Source organism: Podarcis filfolensis (genome assembly GCF_964270895.1).
Source record: "Podarcis filfolensis genome assembly, chromosome: 2".
Classification (NCBI taxonomy): domain Eukaryota; kingdom Metazoa; phylum Chordata; class Lepidosauria; order Squamata; family Lacertidae; genus Podarcis; species Podarcis filfolensis.
Genome location: NC_139605.1, coordinates 125,007,736 through 125,032,417, shown reverse-complemented (window position 1 = coordinate 125,032,417; position 24,682 = coordinate 125,007,736). Strand labels below are relative to the sequence as shown.

The 24,682-nt window shown below is 46.9% G+C and overlaps 1 protein-coding gene across 1 annotated transcript; it reads left to right on the top strand.

Moving 5' to 3' along the window:
* The first annotated feature begins 1,048 nt into the window (after positions 1–1,048).
* LOC310756185 (olfactory receptor 13H1-like) lies at positions 1,049–2,447 on the top strand. Its single transcript, XM_083599880.1, has one exon. The coding sequence runs from the start codon at positions 1,408–1,410 to the stop codon at positions 2,338–2,340; it is 933 nt and encodes a 310-aa protein (XP_083456006.1). The 5' UTR covers positions 1,049–1,407; the 3' UTR covers positions 2,341–2,447.
* Positions 2,448–24,682: the final 22,235 nt, after the last annotated feature.

Sequence of the window (24,682 nt, the reverse complement as noted above, 5' to 3'; positions counted from 1 at the left end):
AGCTAAGGTTTGCTCTCCTTTTCTCCAGTGTCTGGTATGCTCGTTTCCCTGATCTTACTAGGGGTGAGGTAGAAAACTGGCTTCAAAAGCCTGCAGAATCAAAATAAGAGTTGGTGTCTGTTACCCTTTTGAAGTTGATCCACTTTGATAACCAAGTACATATCACGCAGCTCAACCCCACATTTCTTCAGGTGAGACTTTTTTGTTTTTATGAAAGAATAAAACTATAGGAGTAAGAGTGGGAACTTCCTTCTCCAGGAGCTTTCTTTTTAAACCATTTGGAAAGACATCTGTTAAGTCTTGGTAGAATCCCAGCAGGATATATTAATTAAGGAAAACTCACCACTGTCTCTTTGAAATTATCATTGGTAGAGTGTAAATTATTTTGAGGCAGGGGTTCAATAAAGATATTTTGATTCTGGTCTAGGAAACATGACAGATCTCAAAATGCAGGTTAAATATGAATGGGCTAAATGTTCACATTCAGATACTGGATTTGCCACCACATGCTGTACAGTAATGTGTGAGGAAATAGGGTGGGGGAACCTTTGAAGGAATACCTAAGTTTCCAACTAAGAATATAGCTTTGGAATTATGAGCCCTGATTAATCCCTTTGTGCTACACAGACTAAACTGCAGACTGTTGACTTCTGCATCAGGAGAGGCAAGTCCTATATTTTCCATACAGTAGTCGGGGGGCCAAAAGTATATTTTGCTGCACAAGACAACCCTTGCAAAGTGTGCCAGTGTCTCTATTAAAGTAAACATGACATAGTACTGAGAACACAATAATTTAATTAATTATGGCATTCTCACTACTATTACCAATGATAACCTTTGGACCATGGCTGAGTGCTATATACAGTAGCTAAAAAGAGGTGTCACATGGAAGTGAAAAGTCTATCTCATGCAAATAATTTTTGAAAACAAATTCATTTTTGAGAACTGGTGTCACACAATGACATTCTGGCTAGTTCACAATGCCACTCTCTTCCGCAATGGTCTTATGGCTGTGGTAATTATTTCTAATCTCCACCTCCCCACCCCTATGTAATTCTTCCTCAGCAATCTTTCCTTAATACACACTACACCACTAACAGCCTACCAGAAATCCTAGCCAGTTGTTAAACTTACAGAGTTAGCCCACTGCTTTCTAGATATTTTGGACTAGAAATCAGTATGGCCAAAGGTCACTGATGGTGTAAGTTGTAGGGCAACAGGATCTGCAAGACTCCAACAGAGACAGTCCAGTTGTCTTAGCAATGACACCGCCAATTAAAAATCAGTGCACACGATTTTATTACCTAGATAAATGTTCATTCATTGACTCAAAATCTGGTTTACTCCACTCTATTTTAGCTTCAAGATCTCTCACCTTTGTTCCTCACAGACTAGTTGAAGAAGGTTATGACAGGTGAAAACAATACAATGGTTACAGAGTTTGTTTTGGTGGGACTTTCGAATCACCCAAGAGCTCAGATGGTCCTCTTCTGGCTGCTTCTGATAGCCTATTGTATTACTCTCTTTGGCAATGGCCTTATGGTTCTGGTAATTATTGCTGACTCACACCTCCACAACCCTATGTACCTCTTCCTCAGCAATCTCTCTTTGATAGACATCTTCTTCACCACAAACAGCATACCACCAACCCTAACCAACTGTTTCATTGCTAGAGCTACCATTCCTGTTACAAATTGTTTGACCCAAATGTACTGTGGACTCTTCCTTGCCATGACAGAATGCTTTCTTCTGGCTGTCATGGCATATGACCGTTTTGCTGCTGTGTGTCATCCCCTTCATTACACCTTAATCATGAACAGTAGGCTCTGTATCAGTTTAGTAGCCTCATCCTGGATTATTGCTTTTCTGCTGGCTGTGGTCCCTGTATTTTTCATACCAGTAAGCTTTTGTGGCCCTAATATCATCAATCATTTTTCTTGTGAAGCCCAGGCAGTCCTTAAATTGGGCTGTTCCAATGCCCGCATCAATGAGATCTTCTCAATTGCTCGGGCTATTCCAGTTCTTGTTGTTCCCTTTCTTTTCATCATGGTGACTTACATTCGCATTGGCCTGGCAGTGCTAAGGATCCGATCGGCAGAAGGTCGAAGCAAAGCGTTCTCCACCTGTGGCTCCCACCTGATTGTGGTCAGTATATTCTATGGCACAGCCATGTCTACGTATCTTCAGCCACATGGCAGATCCTCCTCTGATCAGGACAAGCTGATCTCCCTATTCTATGGGGTGGTGACTCCTATGCTCAATCCCATGATCTACAGTTTGAGAAACAAGGAAGTAAAGAGAGCTGTGTGCAGAGTGATCAAGAAGAAACTGCCAAAATGAAATTAGTCATATTGTGAGAAAATTTGTCCTTTACAACTTCTCTGTCGTTCTCTAATGGTAGGAAATCAGCTGGTTGTGTTAATCTGGTTATTGGAAAGATCAATATTAAGCAGGCCTTCAGTGCAAAAGAAGGCTCCACTTTTAGTTCCCATGTACTTGTGGTCAGTGTCTTGAATTGCTCAGTTTATTACTATTTGTCAGAGCTGCCCGAGGTCCCAGCTCACAAAGGACCAACGCCGCTTCGTTGTTGAGTATAAAAGTCTTTATTGAAGTTCAGTTTCACTTCCACAGCCGCAGCGTGCAGCTCTACGTCTCAAACTCTAGACCGCTGAAGCTCCGTCTGAATCTCCTCCCCCCAGACACCAGTTTAAGAGTCTAGCCTTGCTCCACCTCTTCCTCCGCTCTTTCCTCCTCCGGTTCCGCCTGTCCGTCGGGGTCTCGCCCTTTCTAGACTCTTCTGACGCTGAGTCCCCTGAGTTTTCCCCCTCCCTCCGGCGGGCTTTAGGAGCTGGTTCCCCATCCGGGTCTCCTGCTGTCCCGCACGCCTGTACATTTGAACTTGGCGCGCGCGCCCAGCCGGCAACTTTCCTCCTGACCGTTTCACTGCTGCTGTCACTGCTTCCCCCTTCGGGGAGGCTAGCTGCAACTGACCTCCCCTCCGTTCCCCCACTCTCCGATGGAGGCGTGGCCAGCCCTGACTCATCTTCTCTCCCCGCTGGAGGAGACGCTGGTCCTGACACATGTGACTCTTCCCCCCCACTACGCTCTGGTGGGGAAACTGGTCCTGATCCCCCGCTGCTGCTTTGGGGGTCCCCGCTGGCCCCTTGTTTCTGGTGCTTCCCCCCTGGGACCCCCCTTGCCCTGACCATCGGCGCCCCCTTCTGGGAATCTTCTGATTCACTGGAGAAGCTCATGGAATCTCTCGGGTCACTGTCATACTCCCCTACGCTGCCCTCGGATTCTTCCCCTTCGCTCTCCATTTCCTCTCTCCCCTGTGCTTCTGCTCCTGAGCCCCTGACACTATTATTTTATTATTATATATTTATTTATACCTCACCCTTTTTAAGGCAGTTTATATCCTAATTGAGATGCCCCACTTCTCCTTAGAATACAAACAGTTCTGACATATTTTATGTTTCATTATATGTGTTATACACATTGTTATATGTATAATATTATGCCCATTTTATGGCCACATACACTCCAGGTTTACTATATGAATAATAAATGTATTTTTGCTTATAATGTGTATTATTTTTTGCATCAGTCAGGATTACTTTTGCAAAAAGTGCATCAGCAGCTCAGCACAATATGCATAAATGGAGGGCTTCAAGTTAGAGTTGCCACTAAATTCCACCTGTTAACAATTCCCCTCACCCTCAAAAAAGGAAGTCTCTGCTCTGAAAAAATGCCAGAGGCTTCTTGTCAGAAGAATAAAAATATTTATATATATTAGGGAAAAATATATTTCCCTAATGGTGCAAGATTAACTGGCTACGTTGTCTAGCTATTAGGAGTATCCAACCACCACAACTTTGTTGCACGGTATTAGGGATGGAATTTTCTGAAAATCAGTATATTAAGTTTATCTGTATGATTTTTTTTCTGATTTCCAGCTTCCTCATTAATCTTGAGAAGAAGAAAGGTCCCCCCCCAACGTTCTGCTAAAAATACAAACAATTCTGGCATATTTATATGCATTATTATATGTATACAATCATTTATTCATAAATTGCTATCCATAAAAATATCAGAGCAGTTTACTATTGTACATATAATCATACAGTAAAAACCGTATACAAAGTTAAAATCAGAAATCAGTTAACTATTGAAGAAATATTCTAAACTGCCTGCATAAGCCTGGTGGAAAACAATTAGAAATTGAAAGTGGAAGGCCCTGATACATTTCAGGTGCAACATGAAAACCAGGCAGTCAAAAGGATGTCAACAAAAATCCAAGATCTAGGAAAACACAAATGGTGGGGTGCTTTACTTGGCTGGAGTGAAAACATGTCTGAGGCTCTTACAATCATAATGTGTTCTATTGTGATTGTTGAAATATGTCAGTTCTTGGTCACTATTACAGTGGTAACTCGGGTTAAGAACTTAATTCGTTCTGGAGGTCCGTTCTTAACCTGAAACTGTTCTTAACGTGAAGCTAATGGGGCCTCCTGCTGCCGCCGCGCCGCTGCTGCACGATTTCTGTTCTCATCCTGAAGCAAAGTTATTAACCCAAGGTACTATTTCCTGGTTAGCAGAATCTGAAACCTGAATCGTCTGTAACCCAAGGTACCACTGTACAATGATAGTCTTGGGAAAAAATGGATCACACCACAAATGTGCCAGCTACGTGGGCTGTAAGTGTGTTAGAGAATTTATTGGAGATGGAATGCTAAATAATAATATGATCTTATTAAAGGAGATCAAAAACACCTCATATACAGTAGATGGAGACTAAATGACAGCTTACTGAGGAAAGCTGTCCTTAAAAAAATTAAGGCTCTTAGATTTGGAAGGATATGGAAATTGGTGTGGGTGGCATGCCTAATTGTGGTATAATAAGGCAATCTGAATCATTCTATAAGAAGAAGTATATATGGAGTGTGGACAAGATATCAAGATCTACTTGAAAGAAAAACACCTTTATGGCTATCCGCTATAGAAACTAGTACACATTATACATGCAGGTGAATTGGAGTACATACAAAGACATATTTTGTTTCTCTGGGAATGTTTGCAATTTGAACAAGTTTGAAGAAATCCAAGGAAGGGTATTGGATTGGTTGGTATTTTAAAAATGATTTATTAAAAGGTTTTATAGACCTGTTCTGACATTGAAAAGATGTTGCTTGAAGGAAGAGTTTCTCCCCTTCCTGCGCATTGCAGTAATCCAAGCGAGAGATAACTAGAGCATGCACCACTCTGGTGAGACAGTCTGCGGGCAGATAGGGTCTCAGCCTGCGTACCAAATGGAGCTGGTAAACAGCTACCCTGGACACAGAATTGACCTGTGCCTCCATGGACAGCTGTGAGTCTAAAATGACTCCCAAGCTGCATACCTGGTCCTTCAGGGGCACAGTTACCCCATTCAGGACCAGGGAGTCCTCCACACCTGCCCGCCTCCTGTCCCCCCAAAACAGTACTTCTGTCTTGTCAGGATTCAACCTCAATCTGTTAGCCGCTAACCAGCCTCCAACCGCCTCCAGACACTCCTGTGTGAGTGTCTGGTTCTGATTTGAAAGAGGTAGAGCTCTTTCATCTGCATACTGATGAACACCCAGTCCAAACCACCTGATGATCTCTCCCACGGCTGCATGTAGATGGTTCGCCACAAGTGCCTGAGGAACCCAGGGGTCTGAACACTCATCCCCCCCCCACTTTCTGAACATGGCCCAGGAGAAAGGAGCGGAACCACTGTATAACAGTGCCCCCAGCTCCCAGCCCCTCTAGATGGTCCAGAAGGATGTTATGGTCGATGGTGTCAAAAGCCACTGAGAGATCCAGCAGAACTAGGAAACAGCTCTCACCTTTGTCCCTTGCCCGCCGGAGATGATCAACCAGTGTGACCAAGGCAGTTTCAGTCCCATAATGAGGCCTGAATCCCGACTGGAAGGGATCCAAATGGTCTGCTTCTTCCAGGCGTGCCTGGAGTTGTTCAGCAGCCACTCACTCAATCACCTTGCCCAAGAATGGAAAATTTGAGACTGGGCCATATTGGCCGGGTCTAAAGATGTTTTTTAAAGAAGCGGTTTAATGACCGCCTCTTTCAGCAGGTCTGGGAAGGCTCCCTCACAGAGAGAAGCATTCACCACCCCGCAAAGCCCATCACCCAGCCCTTCCCGGCTAGCTTTTATAAGCCAGGTTGGGCTTACAAAAGGAGACAGGTGGTTGGCTTCACTCGTCCAAACAGCCTGTCCACATCCTCAGAGGTAACAGATTGGAATTGATCCCATACGACTTGACTAGACAGGACTCTTGCACTCTCCCGCCCCAGCCCTGCTCCCACGGTGGAGTCTACCTCTTCCCAAATCTGGACGACTTTATCTGCAAAAAACTTTGCAAAATCCTTGCAGGAAATCATGTGGCCCGTACTGGGCCCTGTTGGAGCAGATGGTTCCGCTAAATTGTAAACCACCTGAAAGAGTCTCCTGCTGCTGTTTTCTGCAGATGCAACAGAGGCGGTGAAGAAAGTCTTCTTTGCTGTCGCTATCGCCACGTGGTAAGCTCGACATTGAGCTCTAACCCGTGTCCGGTCAGCTTCAGAATGAGTTATTCGCCACCAGCACTCTAGCCGTCTCAACGATTGTTTCATTGCTGTCAGATCTGTGGAAAACCACTCTCCACAGCTTGGCGGGGGCAGACCATCCAAATCGGTCCCACCTCCCTGCAGAGGGGAAGGGTCATGGAGAAGTCCAGTTGCACCAGGAAGTGATCTGACCATGGCACTTCTTTAGTTTCGCTTTTACTTAGTGTCAGATCACCAACATCCACAGAGGTGAACACCAGGTGTCACGGTCCAGTCTACAGGTGATCGAAGTCCCGGCTGAGGAGTGGAGGAGCATCACTGGATCGAGGGCTCGCAGAGGGCTTGCAGGTTGCTGGGGTTGCAGAATTGTAGGGTTTTGTGAAGGCTGCTGCTGAGCCACTGGCTTATTTTCCGTTCATCTCACCTTATTCTGCTGCGGGGGTTGCTTGTGTTAGAGGCGGGCTGTGGGGGCCGCCATCTTAGCAGCGGTCACGTGACCAGTTGCCAGGGCAACGTGGGGGCTGCCATCTTGGCCCACATGGTCTACTACTGAGGCTGTTTTTGAGTTGTTCACACGCTGTGCTTCTGCATTGTTAGCTGTACTGCCTTGCTTCCATATCTCCCCCATTTTGCTGCTGGTATTCTGGGGTTGGGGCTCTTAAATCAGGCTATATTAAGGAAGAAATTGAATATAAATAATTTAATTTAATCTAATTAATCTAAATAAATAAATAAATAATAAGAATGATTTTGCATGCATACATACAAGTTAACAATCTATTTGGAATTGGTCCTCTGGGGTTTTGGCTTAGAGTACAGGTACCCCCCGTGCAATTAAAAAAAAAGTGATTTGGCTGTGGTTCATTTAGATTGCATTGGATCAAAGTTAATTTGGGTGCAAGTTTGTTTACGTTCATTATTTTAAAAAATATTGATTTGATAGTAAATATATGAGGTTTTATTGTTCAGTTAACAATTTATTTTGGAGTTAATGGGTGGTATTATATATATATACAGTTTATATATATTACTATAAATTACTGTGTGGCTGCGATTGGTGTAGCGGCTACTGGGCCTAAGTTTTATTGTGCAGTTGGCAACTTGTTTTGAAGTTAATTGGGGGTTATATTGTGTTCCTTATTTGTAAATTTCGGACTATTGCAGTGCTGCTGTGCTTGGTGGGGCTCAAGGCCTCAAGTTTAAGAGGCCTATTGGTTTCAGTATTCAGTTCATTTAGTCAAAGTTAATATTTTTATCTCCTGGCAAAGGGGCAAGGTATTAAGCTTCACTGGTTCAAGTAATTCAATTTAAAAGGTCTATTGGTTTCTGCTAGTCTTGGGTAGCCAACATTTACTTACTGCCTTATATTTATCACTATTGCTCAGGCCTTCCAACTGCTGTTGGTGTAATCAGTACTAAGCTAGACTTTGCAGGCGATGTTAGTAGTATTTATGTGTAATGGTTTGGCTCTCCCACAGAAGCGAGACACCGGCAGTAATTATCTCAGGTTTATTGCTCGAACACATAAATCACTCCGGAGCTCCTTCACTCAGTGTCTGACTTTATTAGCAGTTGCCAAGTCTAAACTCCGCCCCTTCCTCTTCTTCCACTTCCGTTCTTTTCCCCTCCTCTCACTGACCTTTTCCCGCCTTCGAGTCTTTGGGCTAGCTATTCCCGGCCTCTCCCCTTCTGTCTCTGAGCTAAGATGGGTGTTTAGAGTTTTGCTATCTTCTGCTTGTCTGCTCTCTGAAACACTGCCACTGGGCTGCCCCTCCTCCCTCTCACATTCCAGTCCACATTCCAGTGTCCTTATCTCCCTCGGCTTGCTTAGATTCCCAGCCTCTGTCAGCTCCGGAACGAAGCTGACATTATGCACCAGGAAAACATCAGGTTTCAGTGGCTGCCAGCACTGGGGTTAAGCGTTCTCCTGTTACCAGGTCCCAGTCTGCCCAGTCTGGCAAATGTCCCTCACTTGCAGGGCAGGCAGTGGGGCAATTAGGTTAAACCTTGGCAGGGATGGCAAAAAATCCACCCCCCTTGCGCAAATTCTTTGATGAGTTTGATTCCATGATGCAGAGATTCAGGCCAGGGGATTAGGGCCAGGGTTCAGACCCTCAGTCTTCCCCCGACTCAGTATCCCCCTGGCACTGCAGCCAGCTGTTCTAGTATGTCTTAGAATAGTGATGACGGGGAGGAGATGCCTTGCACTTCCCAGGCTTTATTCAGTAGCTCGCAGCTGTCTAGTGTGGCACCACAGCCTGGGACTTCCGCGCCCAAGCCCTGCAATAAGCAACCCAATTCTTCATTGCGTGTGCTGGTCAAAGCTTGTACTGCCATTGCACCTCAAGGTCAAGCTTAGTGCACAGGTCGAAGGGCCAAGCGAATTGTGGATAGGCCAGTTTCTCCCCTTCTTGCACCTGCCTTGGCTTTGAGGCAGCCGTCCGTGTCATTTTCTAGCTGCGTTATCACAAATTGCAGGTACTTACACGTCCTCAGAAGAGGAAAGTGTGCTTCCATTCCCAGATGCTGCAATAGTACCCAAGAAGCATTGTCATAAGAAGCATTCCATCAAGAAGAGCAAGAGGTCCAGGAATGACGACTCTGATTCAAATTCAGGTACTTCTTCCAGTAGGGCTCTGATAGTGATGAGTCAATGGATCGTTACTGGGGTCAAGGGGAAGGGGTCCCTGGTCTCCCTTTATGGGCTTGGAATAGGAGAACTAATTCCCATCAAAAGAGGTTTGGGGGGACCTTGGAGTGTAAGGACAGGGCCCTGGTAGAGGATGTTAAAGTCTCTACTAACAGGCCCAAAGACATTATCCTGGGTAACCATCTGTCCTCAAAAACTAGGGCCAAAATATTGAATGGTGAATATGTAGACATCATTAAACTGGTCCCACTAGATGAGCCCCAAGAAAAATATGATAGGAAGCGTGGATATGGTAAACAGAAGTATAAGTTGCCCAGGGTTGAATAAACTTTTGTAAATTGGCTAAACGGCTTCCAAGTTTTTTCCTGTGTAGTATCTGCTGCTTATCCGAAGAGAGCTATGCATTTAATCATTTATCAATCACTTGTGCGGACGGCCTATGCCATGGCTGGCACTGTTGCCGACCGCACGCTGGGATCGAGTGGACCAATTTATTTGGCTTACATATGTGGGCCCTCATATCAAAAAGAAACCTCTGGACCAGGGAAAATTCCAAAAACCAGACACCAAAAAGGATACACGCCAGAAGGTATGCTGGGAGTTTAATAAGGGATTATGCCAAGGGCAAAGTTGTAAGTACTTGGGTTACATACTGTCAGAGCTACCCTAGGTCCCAGCTCACAAAGGACCAACGCTGCTTCGTTGTTAAGTATAAAAGTCTTTATTGAAGTTCAGTTTCACTTCCAGAGCCGCAGTGCGCAGCTCCACATCTCAAGTGTCAGACCGCTGATGCTCCGTCTGAGTCTCCTCCCCCTTGACACCAATTTAAGATTCTAGCCTTGCTCCACCTTCTCCGCTGCTCCTTCCTCCTCTGGGTCCGCCTGCCCGCCGGGGTTCCGCCCTTTCTAGCCTCTTCTCCCGCTGATTCCCCTGAGCCTTCTCCCTCCCTCCGGCGGGCTTTAGGAGCTGGTTCCCCATCCGGGTCTCCTGCTGTTCCGCGCGCCTGCACATTTGAACTTGGTGCGTGCGCCCAGCCAGCAGCTTTCCTCCTGACCGTTTCACTGCTGCTGTCACTGCTTCCCCCTTCGGGGGGGCTAGCTGCAACTGACCTCCCCTCTGTTGGAGGCGTGGTCAGCCCTGACTCCCTCTCTGGAGGAGACACTGCCCCTGACACATGTGACTCTTCCCCCCCACTACGCTCTGGTGGGGAAACTGGTCCCGATCCTCCACTGCTGCTTTGGGGTTCCCCTCTGGCTCCTTGTTTCTGGTGCGTCCCCCCTGGGACCCCCCTTGCCCTGACCATCGGTGCCCCCTTCTGGGAATCTTCTGATTCGCTGGAGAAGCTCATGGAATCTCTCGGGCCACTGTCATACTCCCCTACGCTGCCCTCGGATTCTTCCCCTTTGCTCTCCCAATCCTCTCTCCCCAGTGCTCCTGCTCCTGATTCCCTGACATCCATCCCCCCTCGAAGCCCCCCCTTCCCCCTCCCCCTCTTCGGGTGTGGGTTCCGGGTGCTCCAGTCCTGTGGGTGTGAGTGCGGGATACCATTCTTCCCCCCTGGTGTGTAGCCGGTCCACTGGATCCGGCCCAACCGCAACGGGCTAGTCGACGTCGATTTCCTCTGCTTCCATCTCTCTGCTGATGTGCTCGAATCCAGGATCCTCCCCCAACACGTCCATGTCCTCCCCTCCCCCGGGTACCTCTGGTGAGACTGCTTGCAAAGGTCCCCGCAGCAGCTCTCTGCGCCACCCCACCTCCGGTTGAGTGTCCCACCAATAGGAGCGGTCTGTGGCAAACTCCGAGAGAGACCCCTCCGAGGAGCTAGTGTCCGGCGTCGTCTCTTCAGCTGATGAAAAACCCTGGAACGTACTGGCTGACAGTGTGGGTGTGAAGAGCCAGTCGTTGAAATACTCTGCCGGCATAGGTCTGTGTGGGAAGAGTGCATGGAACTCGTCTTTAAGATAGTGCTCCTCCACGGCATAGCACGGTACCCACCTGTTGGCACTGGCTGGGGTACCTTCCCTGGCGAGGAGGTATTCCACCCCCTCTTCCCCCCACCTCGAGTCCAAAATCTCCGTGACCTCGTTGAGTGGCGTCGCCCTCCGTGACCCCTCCCTCTTCGGAGATTCGTTAAGTGGGTCTGGCGCGTTCCCTGTCGCCTGAAACCTGTGGGGTTCCCTGTAGGGTGTGAGCACTGACCTATGAAAGACTGGGTGCATTCTGGAGCCCTCCGGGAGTGTCAACCGGAAGGCCACTGGATTGATTTGCGCCGCGACCTGGTAAGGTCCCAGCTGCTTGTGTTTGAGCTTCCTCTTAGCTAGCGTCCTGGCCGGCACTGCCTGGGCTGCTAACCAGACCCAGTCCCCCACCTGGATGTCCTCCCCGACCCTCCTGTGCTTGTCTGCCTGCATTTTGTAGGCGTGTTTCGCCAGTTCCAATTGCCTTCGGAGTTGCTCGTGGACCTCCTGTAACTCTGCTGCTAAGTGCTCTGCTCCCCTTGGCTCCCCCTCCCCCTTCGTCTCTAACCCCGGGAAAGTTCTGGGATGCCGCCCATTATTGGCGAAGAACGGTGTCACTCCTGTAGACCCGTGCTTTGTGTTGTTGTAGGCAAACTCGGCCAGCGGTAGGTAGTCCACCCAGGTCGAGGGTTGTTGATTGGCGTAGCATCGCAGGTACTGCTGCATGATGGCGTTGACCCTCTCCGCTTGTCCGTTGGTCTGCGGGTGTCGTGCCGACGCTAAGTTGATCTTGACGTTCAGGATGCCCAGCAGCTTCTGCCAGAAGCTCGAGACGAATTGGCGACCCCGGTCGGACAGGATGGACCGCGGCAAGCCGTGAGCTTTGAACACGTGGTCTATGAACAGCTTGGCGGTCTGTTCCGCTGTGGCCACCTTCGCGCACGGAATAAAGTGCGCCATCTTGGTGAACATGTCTACGACCACGAGCACCGCTGTTTTGCCTCGCGAGCTGGGCAGATCTGTGACAAAGTCCAGGGCCACTTTCTCCCACGGTTCGAGCGGCGTCTGTAGGGGTTCTAGTAGACCCGCCGGCTTCCTGTGTACCGGCTTGGCCCTTTGGCAGGTGTCACACCTGGAGACGTAATCCGCGACTTCTCCCCTCACCTTGGGCCACCAAAAGTCTCTGGTTACTAATTCCGCCGTTTTGTCCTTGCCGAAGTGCCCAGCGCTGGGCGCGTTGTGTAGCTGCTGCAAGACTTTCGCGCGGAGGTCGTCTCCGGGCACGTAGAGAGCCCCTCTGCGGATGAGCAGTCCGTCTCGTATCTGGAACTCGTCGTCCTTCGCTGTGCCTTTTCGCACCTCCTCCATCTTGGATTGTGTGAACGAATCCGTCTGCAGCGCTCGACGCACCGCGTCCAGGTCCACGGCAGCTGAAGCACACGCCCACGCTTTTGGTGCGAAAATGTGCTTGGCCGCCACCGGCGCCGCTTCCTCGAGATACTGCGGCTTCCTGGATAGTGCATCCACCATGACGTTGTTGTCTCCCGGGATGTATTCTATCCGGAAATCGAAATCCGCAAAGAACTCCGCCCAGCGAATGTGTCTCTGGTTCAGGAACCGCGCCGTGCGCCAATACTCCAGGTTCTTATGGTCCGTGCGGACTTGCACTGTGTGCCTGGCTCCAACGAGGAAGTGCCGCCACGCCTTGAAAGCTGCATGAATGGCCAGCAACTCCCTGTCCCAGATGGTGTAGTTCTGTTCCGCCTTGCTGAGTTTCCTGGAGTAGAATGCGCACGGCCTCCATTCCCCTTGCGGATCTTGCTGCAACAGGACGGCCCCCACCGCTCTGTCCGAGGTCCCCCCTGGGACCCCCCTTGCCCTGACCATCGGCGCCCCCTTCTGGGAATCTTCTGATTCGCTGGAGAAGCTCATGGAATCTCTCGGGCCACTGTCATACTCCCCTACGCTGCCCTCGGATTCTTCCCCTTCGCTCTCCCAATCCTCTCTCCCCAGTGCTCCTGCTCCTGATTCCCTGACACATACGCTTCAGGTTACATACACTTCAGGTTACAGACTCCACTAACCCAGAAATAGTACCTCAGGTTAAGAACTTTGCTTCAGGATGAGAACAGAAATCGCGCGGCGGTGGCACAGCAGCAGCGGGAGGCCCCATTAGCTAAAGTTGTGCTTCAGGTTAAGAACAGTTTCAGGTTAAGAATGGACCTCTGGAACGAATTAAGTACTTAACCGGAGGTACCACTGTACTCACATGAGTGTGACAGGTGACTGGGGTGTCTTGTTACAGAGGAAAACAGCCCTTTTGGAGAGGCAGGGGGTTCCACCAACAGAGCAGACAGGGTGGACAACCCCTTCCCCCAGGGGGTGCGCGTAGACAGTAAATCTCTTTCACTTGCATTCTCACCCATCAAGCTTAATGTGCTAAAAGCCCTTCTAGACTTATACCCCAATAAAAAAAGCAGCAAATTACCTTTGGGAGGGCTTCTCCTGGGGTTTTAGAATCCCAGTGTCAACTGCTCCTAATTCTAGGGATCCACCAATGTAGCAAAAAGAAAGATAGAAAAAGAAGTATTGGCAGGGCAGGTGGCTGGTCCCTTTGCTAGCCCACCTATTCAAAATTTACATGTCTCTCCACTGGGGATTGTCCCCCAAAATGTACCTGGGGAATTTCATCTGATTCATAATTCAGTAAAATACGCTTCCTTCGATCATGCCATAAAACTTATTAGGACTTTTGGAAAGGAGGCACTATTGCGTGGTGAGATCCCCCCTCCCCCTCAGTGGAAATAAAGACACATGACACAATTAATTAAGATTAATGGGCAAAATATGGCCACAACTTTATTGGTGATGAGCAGTATTGGCTTAGGCGTTGGTCCTAACCGACTATCCAGCTTCAGCCCATCCGCTAGGGGGAGTCCTGTTGATGCACATCAACTAGGAACTCCCCCAGGGTCACCACTCAGGGGCATGCCTTAGGCCTTCACCTCCATAGGCTTCAGACAGGGCCATACCCCCTGGAATCCTTTATCGGACAACCCTTCAATATGCGGGGGAGGTGATGCTTCCTCCCCCTTCCATCTACATACCAATGCCTAACCACCAATACCAAGGAAGTTGTGACGATTTGCTACGAGGTAGGCAAAAAACCAAGTGGCTGGTGCCAATTTGCCAAGTGGAAAAAATTCCTACCAGGCTCCTTAACGGCGACCAACTGAGGTCCATAGCAAGGTCAAAGACGAAAATCTTAAAGGGCAGGAGGGTGGGAAACCGGAGCAGCTGGAGGCGGCAAAAGAGGGAGATCCCTGCCCGCGCCTGCGTTAAATAGGGCAGGCCACACCCCCTGAGCCAGCTGATTGGCTGTCCAGGTGTTGATGTGCCCGGGGATTCCCTCAATTGCGCGGAGGCTGAGAATCAGCCACCGCGCACGTGGTGTGGGTGTGAAGCCTGCAACCCCACCTCCTTTGGAAGCAGAAGTGGCTTTAGCAAAATGTGACATTGAATCTGCCTTTAGCCTCCTACCAATTCACCCTGATGACTTTCGTTGGTTAGGTTTTAAGTTCAAGGGCTCCTATTACATGGATAAAGCGATGCCAATGGGTTGAGTCGCCTGTGCCGCCTTTGAAACTTTTAGCACCTATTTGGACTGGGCCCTGTGTTTTAAAACTGGTTTGTCGGGAGTGTTCCATTATCTTGATGATTTTTTACTAGCTGGACCCCCAAATACTAATGTTTGCACAACTCTGTGAGAGAGCCAGTGTGATGTAGTGGTTGAGAGCAGTGGACTCGTAGTCTGGTGAACCGGGTTCGTGTCTCTGCTGCTCCACATGCAGCTGCTGGGTGACCCTGAGCTAGTCACACTTCTTTGAAGTCTCTCAGCCCCACTCACCTCACAGAGTGTTCGTTGTGGGGGAGGAAGGGAAAGGAGAATGTTAGCCACTTTGAGACTCCTTCGGGTAGTGATAAAGCGGGATATCAAATCCAAACTCTTCTTCTCTGCTTAATGCCTTTTCCTCTCTTTCCATGGAGCTAGGAGTGCCTCTAGCGGCTGAAAAAACCGAAGGTCACGTTAATGACTTACCTGGGCATTGATCTGGACATGGTCGCCCAGACATCACATTTGCCAGAGGCCAAGTTGACTGCCCTTAGAGCGACTATTTCCCAACTGCTCCCACTCAAAAAATTAACACTCAAGCAAATCCAGTCCTTGCTGGACCACCTGAACTTTGCCTGTCAGTTTGTAGCCCCAGGTCGCCCTTTCTGCTCATGGTTGGCTAGGTTATCTGCAGGTCTGCTATCACCATATCATAGGGTGTGCCTCTCAAAATCAGTAAAATGAGATCTCAAGGTTTGGCTTTTCTTTCTGGAAAATTATAACGGAATATTTCTCTGGCAGGATACTTTAAGGCTTTCCACAGATTTTCAGGTTCAGTCAGACGCCACGGGATCCTTGGGTTTTGGGGTGTTCTTCAGGGGTCACTGGTGTTCCAAACAATGGCCAGCCAGTTGGTGGGGTACTTCCATTACCCGGGACTTAACCTTTTTGGAGTTTTTCCCAATTGTAGTAGCCATTCACCTCTGGACTGAAGACTTCAGGGATCACCGCGTCTGCTTTTGGGCAGACAACCAATCAGTGGTCAACGTCCTGACCAAACAATCTTCACATTCAGAAAGGGTCTCCATTCTACTTCATTCATTTGTGTTGCGGTGCCTGCAATTTAACATTATATTCTCGGCAAAATTCATTCCTGGTGTTAATAATATCGCAGATGCTGTGGGATGTGAAACACAAGAGCAGTCAAGTACAACATTCCTAGAGTGAACATGTTTGCACATGGGGAGGAATGTTTGTCCAGCCAGCAGGTAAACTTCCTGTTTTCTTCTGGGCTGGGACAGACTTCCTCTGCATGTGACTAGAGGTGGGTGTGGCCTCACCTGTGCAGGTAACGACAAAAGCACAGGGCAGGGCAACCATCTCTTTTTCTCCACATGCATCAAAGAAACAACATCTGCTTAGCCAAAGATGCCCTCTTGGCTTCCATCCAAGAGAGAACAAAGGGACTGTCTTCTTATGAGATAGATTCCAAGTGTATGTTACTTTTCTAAGCTAAGTCTGCCTTCTGGGATCCAATTGTGAACAGAATGTGAGTAAACTCTTTTTATACTTTTGTAGAAGACTATGCTGTGTCTTATCTTTTATGAGGGAATAAGGGGAAAATACCAGAACAGTTATTATAGAGACTTTAGGGAGCCTGAGCAAAACGTACCCGCTGCAAAATTTAAAAGAGGGGAATGTTACTCTGCTGAAATTGTGGAACTTGTTAACACAAGTTGGATATTATCAGACAATATATCCTCTCCTGCATCCCTGAACATTCCCACAAAGGGTTAGTGGCCCCAGCATTTCATTTTTTTCTGTATTTTTGAAGGATTGCATTGGATTGTGATTTTGAGCTGAGTAGTATTTTTCTCCCCTTCATGGATCACTGCCTTGCCGTGGCAAAGGGGCTTGAATAACTCAGAGAAGCTATGAACTATGCCGAGCAGGGTACCCAAGATGAACAGGTCATAGTGGAGAGTTTTGACCAAACGTGATCCACCTGGAGTAGGAACCGGCAAGCCACTCCAGTATCCCTGCCAAGAAAACTCCATGGACAAAGACAACAGGCATATAAAAGTTATGATGCTGGAAGATAAGCCCCTCAGGTCGGAAGGCGTCCAACATGCTACTGAGGAAGAGCGGAGGACAAGTACAAGTAGATTCAGAGCTGATGAAGCGGCTGAAAAGGAAATGCAAGAAAGCAAAGTGGCTGTCCAACGAGGCCTTACAAATAGCGGGGGAGAGAAGGCAAGCAAAATGCGAGGGAGATAGTGAAAGATACAGGAAATTGAATGCAGATTTCAAAAAAATAGCAAGGAGAGACAAGAAGGCCTTCTTAAATGAGCAATGCAAAGAAATAGAGGAAAACAACAGAATGGGAAGAACCAGAGATCTGTTCAAGAAAATCAGAGAAATGAAAGGAACATTTTGTGCAAAGATTACCATAATAAAGGACAAAAGTGGTAAGGACCTAACAGAAGCAGAAGACATCAAGAAGAGGTGGCAAGAATACACAGAGGAATTATACCAGAAAGATATGGATGGCTCGTACACCCCAGGTAGTGTGGGTGCTGACCTTGAGCCAGACATCCTGGAGAGTGAAGTCAAATGGGCCTTAGAAAGCACTGCAAATAACAAGGCCAGTGGAAGTGATGGTATTCCAGCTGAACTATTTAAAATTTTAAAAGATGATGCTGTTAAGGTGCTACACTCAATATGCCAGCAAGTTTGGAAAACTCAGCAGTGGCCAGAGGACTGGAGAAGATCAGTTTACATCCCAATCCCAAAGAAGGGCAGTGCCAAAGAATGCTCCAACTACTGCACAATTGCACTCATTTCACATGCTAGCAAGGTTATGCTTAAAATTCTACAAGGAAGGCTCAAGCAGTATGTGGACCGAGAACTCCCAGAAGTGCAAGCTGGATTTTGAAGGGGCAGAGGAACCAGAGACCAAATTGCAAACATGCGCTGGATTATGGAGAAAGCTGGAGAGTTCCAGAACGACATCTACTTCTGCTTCATTGACTATTGTCAGAGCTGCCCAAGGTCCCAGCTCACAAAGGACCAACGCTGCTTCGTTGTTAAATACAAAAGTCTTTATTGAAGTTCAGTTTCACTTCCAGAGCCGCAGCGCGCAGCTCTACGTCTCAAGCTTTAGACCGCTGATGATCCGTCTGAATCTCCTCCCCCTGTACACCAATTTAAGACCCTCGCCTTGCTCCACCTTTTCCGCTGCTCTTTCCTCCTCTGGGTCCGCCTGCCCGCCGGGGTCTCGCCCTTTCTAGCCTCTTCTGACGCTGATTCCCCTGAGCCTTCTCCCTCCCTCCGGCGGGCTTTAGGAGCTGGTTCCCCATCCGGGTCTCCTGCTGTCCCCCGCGCCTGCACATTTGAACTTGGCGCGCGCGCCCAGCCAGCAGCTTTCCTCCTGACCGTTTCACTGCTGCTGTCACTGCTTCCCCCTTCGGGGAGGCTAGCTGCAACTGACCTCCCCTCCATTCCCCCACTCTCCGATGGAGGCGTGGTCAGCCCTGACTCACTCTCTCTCCCCTCTGGAGGAGACGCTGGCCCTGACACATGTGACTCTTCCCCCCCCTACGCTCTGGTGGGGAAACTGGTCCCGATCCTCCACTGCTGCTTTGGGGTTCCCCTCTGGCTCCTTGTTTCTGGTGCGTCCCCCCTGGGACCCCCCTTGCCCTGACCATCGGCGCCCCCTTCTGGGAATCTTCTGATTCGCTGGAGAAGCTCATGGAATCTCTCGGGCCACTGTCATACTCCCCTACGCTGCCCTCGGATTCTTCCCCTTCGCTCTCCAATTCCTCTCTCCCCAGTGCTCCTGCTCCTGATTCCCTGACAACTATGCAAAAGCCTTTGACTGTGTCGACCACAGCAAACTATGGCAAGTTCTTAAAGAAATGGGAGTGCCTGATCACCTCATCTGTCTCCTGAGAAATCTCTATGTGGGACAAGAAGCTACAGTTAGAACTGGATATGGAACAACTGATTGGTTCAAAATTGGGAAAGGAGTATGACAAGGCTGTATATTGTCTCCCTGCTTATTTAACTTATATGCAGAATTCATCATGCGAAAGGCTGGGCTGGATAAATCCCTAGCCGGAATTAAGATTGCCAGAAGAAATATCAACAACCTCAGATATGCAGGTGACACAACCTTGATGGCAGAAAGTGAGGAGGAATTTAAGAACCTTTTATTGAGGGTGAAAGAGGAGAGCGCAAAATATGGTCTGAAGCTCAACATCAAAAAAACGAAGATCATGGCCACTGGTCCCATCACCTCCTGGCAAATAGAAGGGGAAGAAATGGAGGCAGTGAGAGATTTCTTGGGCTGCATGATCACTGCAGATGGTGACAGCAGCCACGAAATTAAAAGACGCCTGCTTCTTGGGAGAAAAGCAATGACAAACCTAGACAGCATCTTAAAAAGTAGAGACATCACCTTGCCAACAAAGGTCCGTATAGTAAAAGCTATGATTTTCCCAGTAGTGATGTATGGAAGTGAGAGCTGGACCATAAAGAAGGCTGATCGCCGAAGAATGGATGCTTTTGAATTCTGGTGCTGGAGGAGACTCTTGAGAGTCCCATGGACTGCAAGAAGAACAAACCTATCCATTCTTAAGGAAATCAGCCCTGAGTGCTCACTGGAAGGACAGATCGTGAAGCTGAGGCTCCAATATTTTGGCCACCTCATGAGAAGAGAAGACTCCCTGGAAAAGACCCTGATGTTGGGAAAGATGGAGGGCACAAGGAGAAGGGGACGACAGAGGATGAGATGGTTGGATGGTGTTCTTGAAGCTACCAGCATGAGTCTGACCAAACTGCGGGAGGCAGTGGAAGACAGGAGTGCCTGGCGTGCTCTGGTCCATGGGGTCACGAAGAGTCGGACACGACTAAACGACTAAACAACAACAACAACAAGCATTTTTCTGAGAGAACTTCCTGGTGAGCACATGGTCCTTTGTTCCATTGTGCAGTGGGGAGTAAGCAACCCCCCCCCCCAGAGTTCACAGTGACCCAAGGCAGTGAAGATTTGTTTTGTATTTTGAGATTTTGATTTTAGAATTTTGAGAAATTTTTGAATTTTGAATATTTTTCAAAATTTTGAATTCTAAGATGGCTAGAGCAGCTTTTGATAGTGATGCAAAACTAGGAATGCCTGTGCTAAATGAATACAATTTTGTGCACTGGAAGCAGCGTTTAATAGTATTTTTAGATTCAAAACACATTTTGGATGCTGTAGAGAACCCTCAGCCTACATGCGCAACTGAGGAAGATTTAGCCAAGATAAGAGCTTGGAAAGACAAGAGCAGCGAAGCCAGACACATAATTTTGAGTGGGCTTCGTGATGAGCATCTATAATTAATAAATAGTAAAGATGATGCATCTCAAATCTTAAGTGATATTGAGTGCATGTATGGAGAATCTACCAAGAACTCCTACAGAACCTTGATGTGTAAATTAAGCAGACTGAGGATGAATTCAAAAGAAGAATTCACAGAGCACATCAACAAGTTTACTGAGATTATTCAAAGGATTGATCTTATTCCTAAGCCTTTTGATGAAGATACAAAGACATCATTTTTGCTATCGTCCCTAGGACCAAAGTTTGATTCATTTGTTAGCATAATGGACCACAGAGAAGGTCTAACTTTTATTTTTATTTTTTTTAATTCAAAATTATAACAAGACATATTATCCAAAAACATATCATCCTTGTTTCCCCACCCCATTTTTCCTCCCTCCCCCCTCCCACACAACCCCCCACCCCCCGACTTCCCTCAGTTCCAGTCTTTGGTTTCTCTAAGAATGCAGTTTTCTGCATGTTACAAAGTTGTATAGATCCTCCAACTGTTTAGCTAATTATTATCAGTAAAAAAATTGTGAATGTTTATTCAAAACCTGCCAAGGAGTCCAGTTCGCTTTGTTGCGTACTTTGTAAAGGGTTCCCATTCATCCTTAAAGTCACAGTTATCCTTGTCCCGTAGCTTACATGTCAATTTTGCCAGTTCTGCATAGTCCATCGATTTTTGTTGCCATGATTCTTTAGTTGGGGTTTCTTCAGTCTTCCATCCTTGTGCTACCAGAACTCTCACGGCCGTTGTCGCATACATGAAGAGGTTTTTCAACTTTTTTGGCAGGTCTTTCCCTACAATCCCCAACAAAAATGCCTCGGGTTTTAAAACAAATGTTAAATGGAACATTTTCTTCAATTCGTTGTAAATCATTTCCCAAATTTTTTTAATTACCTTATTAAAAATATGATAAAATGTCCCCTCCTTTTCCTTATACTTCCAACATATATTTGAACTAGTTTTGTACATTTCCCCTAACTGCACTGGTGTTGTATGCCATCTGTACATCATCTTCATGTAATTCTCCTTCAATAGGGAACAATCTGTAAATTCTAAGTTTTCCATAATTTAACCCAATTTTCCATCATAATGTTGTGCCCATTTAATCATAATTGATTTTACCTCTTCATCTTTTGTCTCCCATTCTAATAGTATGCTGTACGCGGCCTTCAGTCGTTTCACTTTCCCTTCAATCACTTCCATTTGAAACCTAGATCTAGTATAACTAAATCCTTTCTTACTGTCTTCTTTATGTGTTTCATATAGTTGTCGATAATGCAACTCTGAAGGTCTAACTTTTAAAGACATGACCAGTCATTTAAGGGAGGAATGCAGAGGAAGAGCTGAGTCTCCCATAAGAAATGCTAGAAGCAAGGACAGTAATTATGTGTCTAGGCAATTTACAAAGTCCAGAGAGATGCCCAAGAAAGTGGTTTGCTTCAATTGCAACAAGGAAGGGCACATTGCAAAGAACTGCAAAGCTCCTAGAACAAGGAAACCCCACCCCTTTCAACCAAAAAGGGAAAAGAAGGGTAAATCTGAATGCACTTTGCTACTGCAAGAAAAGAATTTAGCTGTCCAGAATCGTGAAAATAAACGTAATAAACAGCCCCAAGGTTTTGTAAAACCACATGAGGCACATTTAGTATGCAAACTGCAAAGGGGACTTTACGGACTTAAGCAGGCTGCTAGAGCCTGGAACCAAAAGTTGCATAAAATGGTGACGCAACTTGGGTACAAGCAAGGAAAGGGGAGGGGAGGTGTGGCCATCACCTGCCCCTCCAAGCTTAAGGGTATTTCTGTTAAAGGAATCCGGGTGTGTGGATCTTGTCCAAAGCCCAAGGCGGGGCTAGGGCCATGACACGGCCCCGTCATGAACACCTGGGGGAGCTCGAGTTGGTTTGCATCGACGGGGCTCCCCCCTTCTGGTGATTTACCCTTACCGGCAGCAGGCAGGAGTGAGATATAGTCAGGTCCATTCAATGTCTAACCAAATTACCGCTCACATTCTGTAATCAATAAAGTTGTGGCCTAAATTTGCCCAATAACATTAACCTAATATCTGTGTCCTGGTGTGTTTTATTCCTCAACGAGGGGTGGTTGCGGGGTCTAGACACACAAGAATAGGCCCCTCTGCTTCATCCAACCAAGTCTCTGTTACACATGCCAGGTCAAGTCCTCCATCCACGATCAAGTCATGGATGGCAGTGGTCCTATGAATCATTGACCTGGCATTGCACAGCAGCATCTTCAGGTCATGTGAGTATCTCTTTTTTCCCCCAAAAATGTTATTAAAATTTTCCAAAAATCCAGAAAAAAAGAAAGAAAAGAAAGAACAAAAAAGATTTTAAAAAACCATTCACCGTTTACAACCTTATTTTCAGTAACATATTTCCATGACTTCCCCACACCTCCCTCTCTTGTATTCCATTTCCAATTATTAGTTCAACAAGTTCTTATCCCCAATTTTTAACCTTATTATATTTAATTCATTGTTATATTTAGCTCATTTTATATAACCAATTTTAACTTATAAACATCCATCTTAGAATCTTTTTCTAAGGTCGACCCCAATACCCTTCCACGAATTCCCCATTTTAATACCCCTAACAAAATAAAATAAAAAAGATCAAAATATAATTATACACCCTTTGGATTCCCAATCCCCACCCCCCTTTTCCCGGTTTTGATCCCCCACCAATGTCTATCAGTCTATCTGCAGTCAGCCTGGAGATCTCACATCCGAGGCTCGTAGTTCTCTCTCAATTCCTCTCTGCCGGTTTTTTTGATAGTCCTTTATATCAAACACCAAAACTCGGAGAAGCTCTGTCTCAGTAATGTCCATTTTTCTTCCAGCCAGATCTCCATATTTAAAAGTGGAGCTCAAATCTTGTTTCTTAATCCTTTTAAGTCCAAATGTCCCAAAAGCTCCAACTTCCATCTTGATCAGATTTATAATCCAAGAGTCTTCAGATCTCCTAGGGAGATCTCTCCATTCTTCATTCTCCAATTCAAACCAAATTTTCCTCATCCAGTTCTTATTTTCCTTTGTATCCTTCTTGACAGGCCTCTGGCTTTCCTTCATCTGTGGCATTGTTGCTCCTCCTTCCTTACTCTCCAGCACATCATATATTTCTTTCCCCACTTTCTCAAGTTTCTCAAGTTTCTCTTCCTGTTCGGCTACCAAAACTTTTTGTTCTGCAGCAAGGGCCTTTTGTTCAATTGCAAATACTTGAGTCAAGTCCCTTCCAAGTTCAGTAAGATTGTTTACGGTTTCATTCAGTGTTTTGACCCTTATAGCCAAAACATCATTTTGTTCTTGTAACTTTCCCAGGAGAAAGAAAGTCCTGTTTAGCTCCATCAGTATTTTTCCACTTGCAGCCATTGTAGTGTCCCAGAACCCCCTCTAGAGGGATTCTGGTTACTTAGTTCAAAAAACCAAAAGTCAAATTAGTTTGTATCAATTCTTCCTTGTTTCCAACAATTTATAACCAAATTGTAACAAATATATCCAGCAGAGACAACAGAAACAATGTTCTCTTTCTTTCCCAACTTTGACAGCTAGTTTGACAGCTGTCAAAATCTTCTATGTCTCTTAAACAGGCTCTCTCGCGGATCACTCCCAGATCCCGGGGGGGTTGCACTTCAACTCTTAAAAACAACTCTTATCCTCCAGCAAATAGCTTAAACTGCCAAGTCGTGAAATTAATAACTTTTATCCAATAAAAAAGAAAATGTTCTCTCAACCTTAGTTAGCTAGTCCTTGCTTTAAAATGTTTACAAGGCGGGGAGACGGACTTCCTCTTTGCGCCTACCCCGTTTGTTCCAAATCCGAAAAAAAATTCCCTTTTAAATCCAATTTCCGTATTACTCACGGGTTGTTACTTTTAGTCCAGATATTTAAAGGAAGAAGTCAGCGCTCTCCGTCCATGGCATGTGGCTTCACTCAGCAGGGGAAGCAGAGGACTCTCAGCACCGCGCCGCTCCCCGTCCCCCGTTCCGCAGCCTTTAAAAAGGCTCCTTCGCGGGTCGGGGGGGCGCAAAGGTGCCCACCGAGTCACCAAGTCCACAGGCTTCCACGCCTGTGGTTTCTAAGGGTCCCCGCATCGCCGGCGCGTCAGGACCCGACCCCTGCTGAGCCGATTCCCTCCGGAGCTCGGAGGGAATCCGCCATTAGGCGATGGCGCTAACCCGGAAGTCGTCATGTGAGTATCTCTTGCTGATTCCAGTATTTGTCCAGACAAAACCATACCAAGGATAGTCCTCAAATAACAACTAAACCTGCCTCCTTGGTAATGACATGAATGTGTGGGAAATAGTATAGTATGATGAATTTGCGAGCAGGATTTGAACTATAAATAACAGAAGGAATTAGAGATTATTGTATGGAGAGAGAGAGAGAGAGAGAGAGAGAGAGAGAGAGAGAGAGAGAGAAGACAGGGTGCAGCAAGGGGGAGAAATTAAAAACCCTGTGTGTTAAGTTGTGGGTGAACATATCAGACG

Bases quoted from the DNA above. Each gene is read 5' to 3' on its own strand.
- LOC310756185 (XM_083599880.1), top strand. From the start codon at position 1,408: ATGACAGGTGAAAACAATACAATGGTTACAGAGTTTGTTTTGGTGGGA.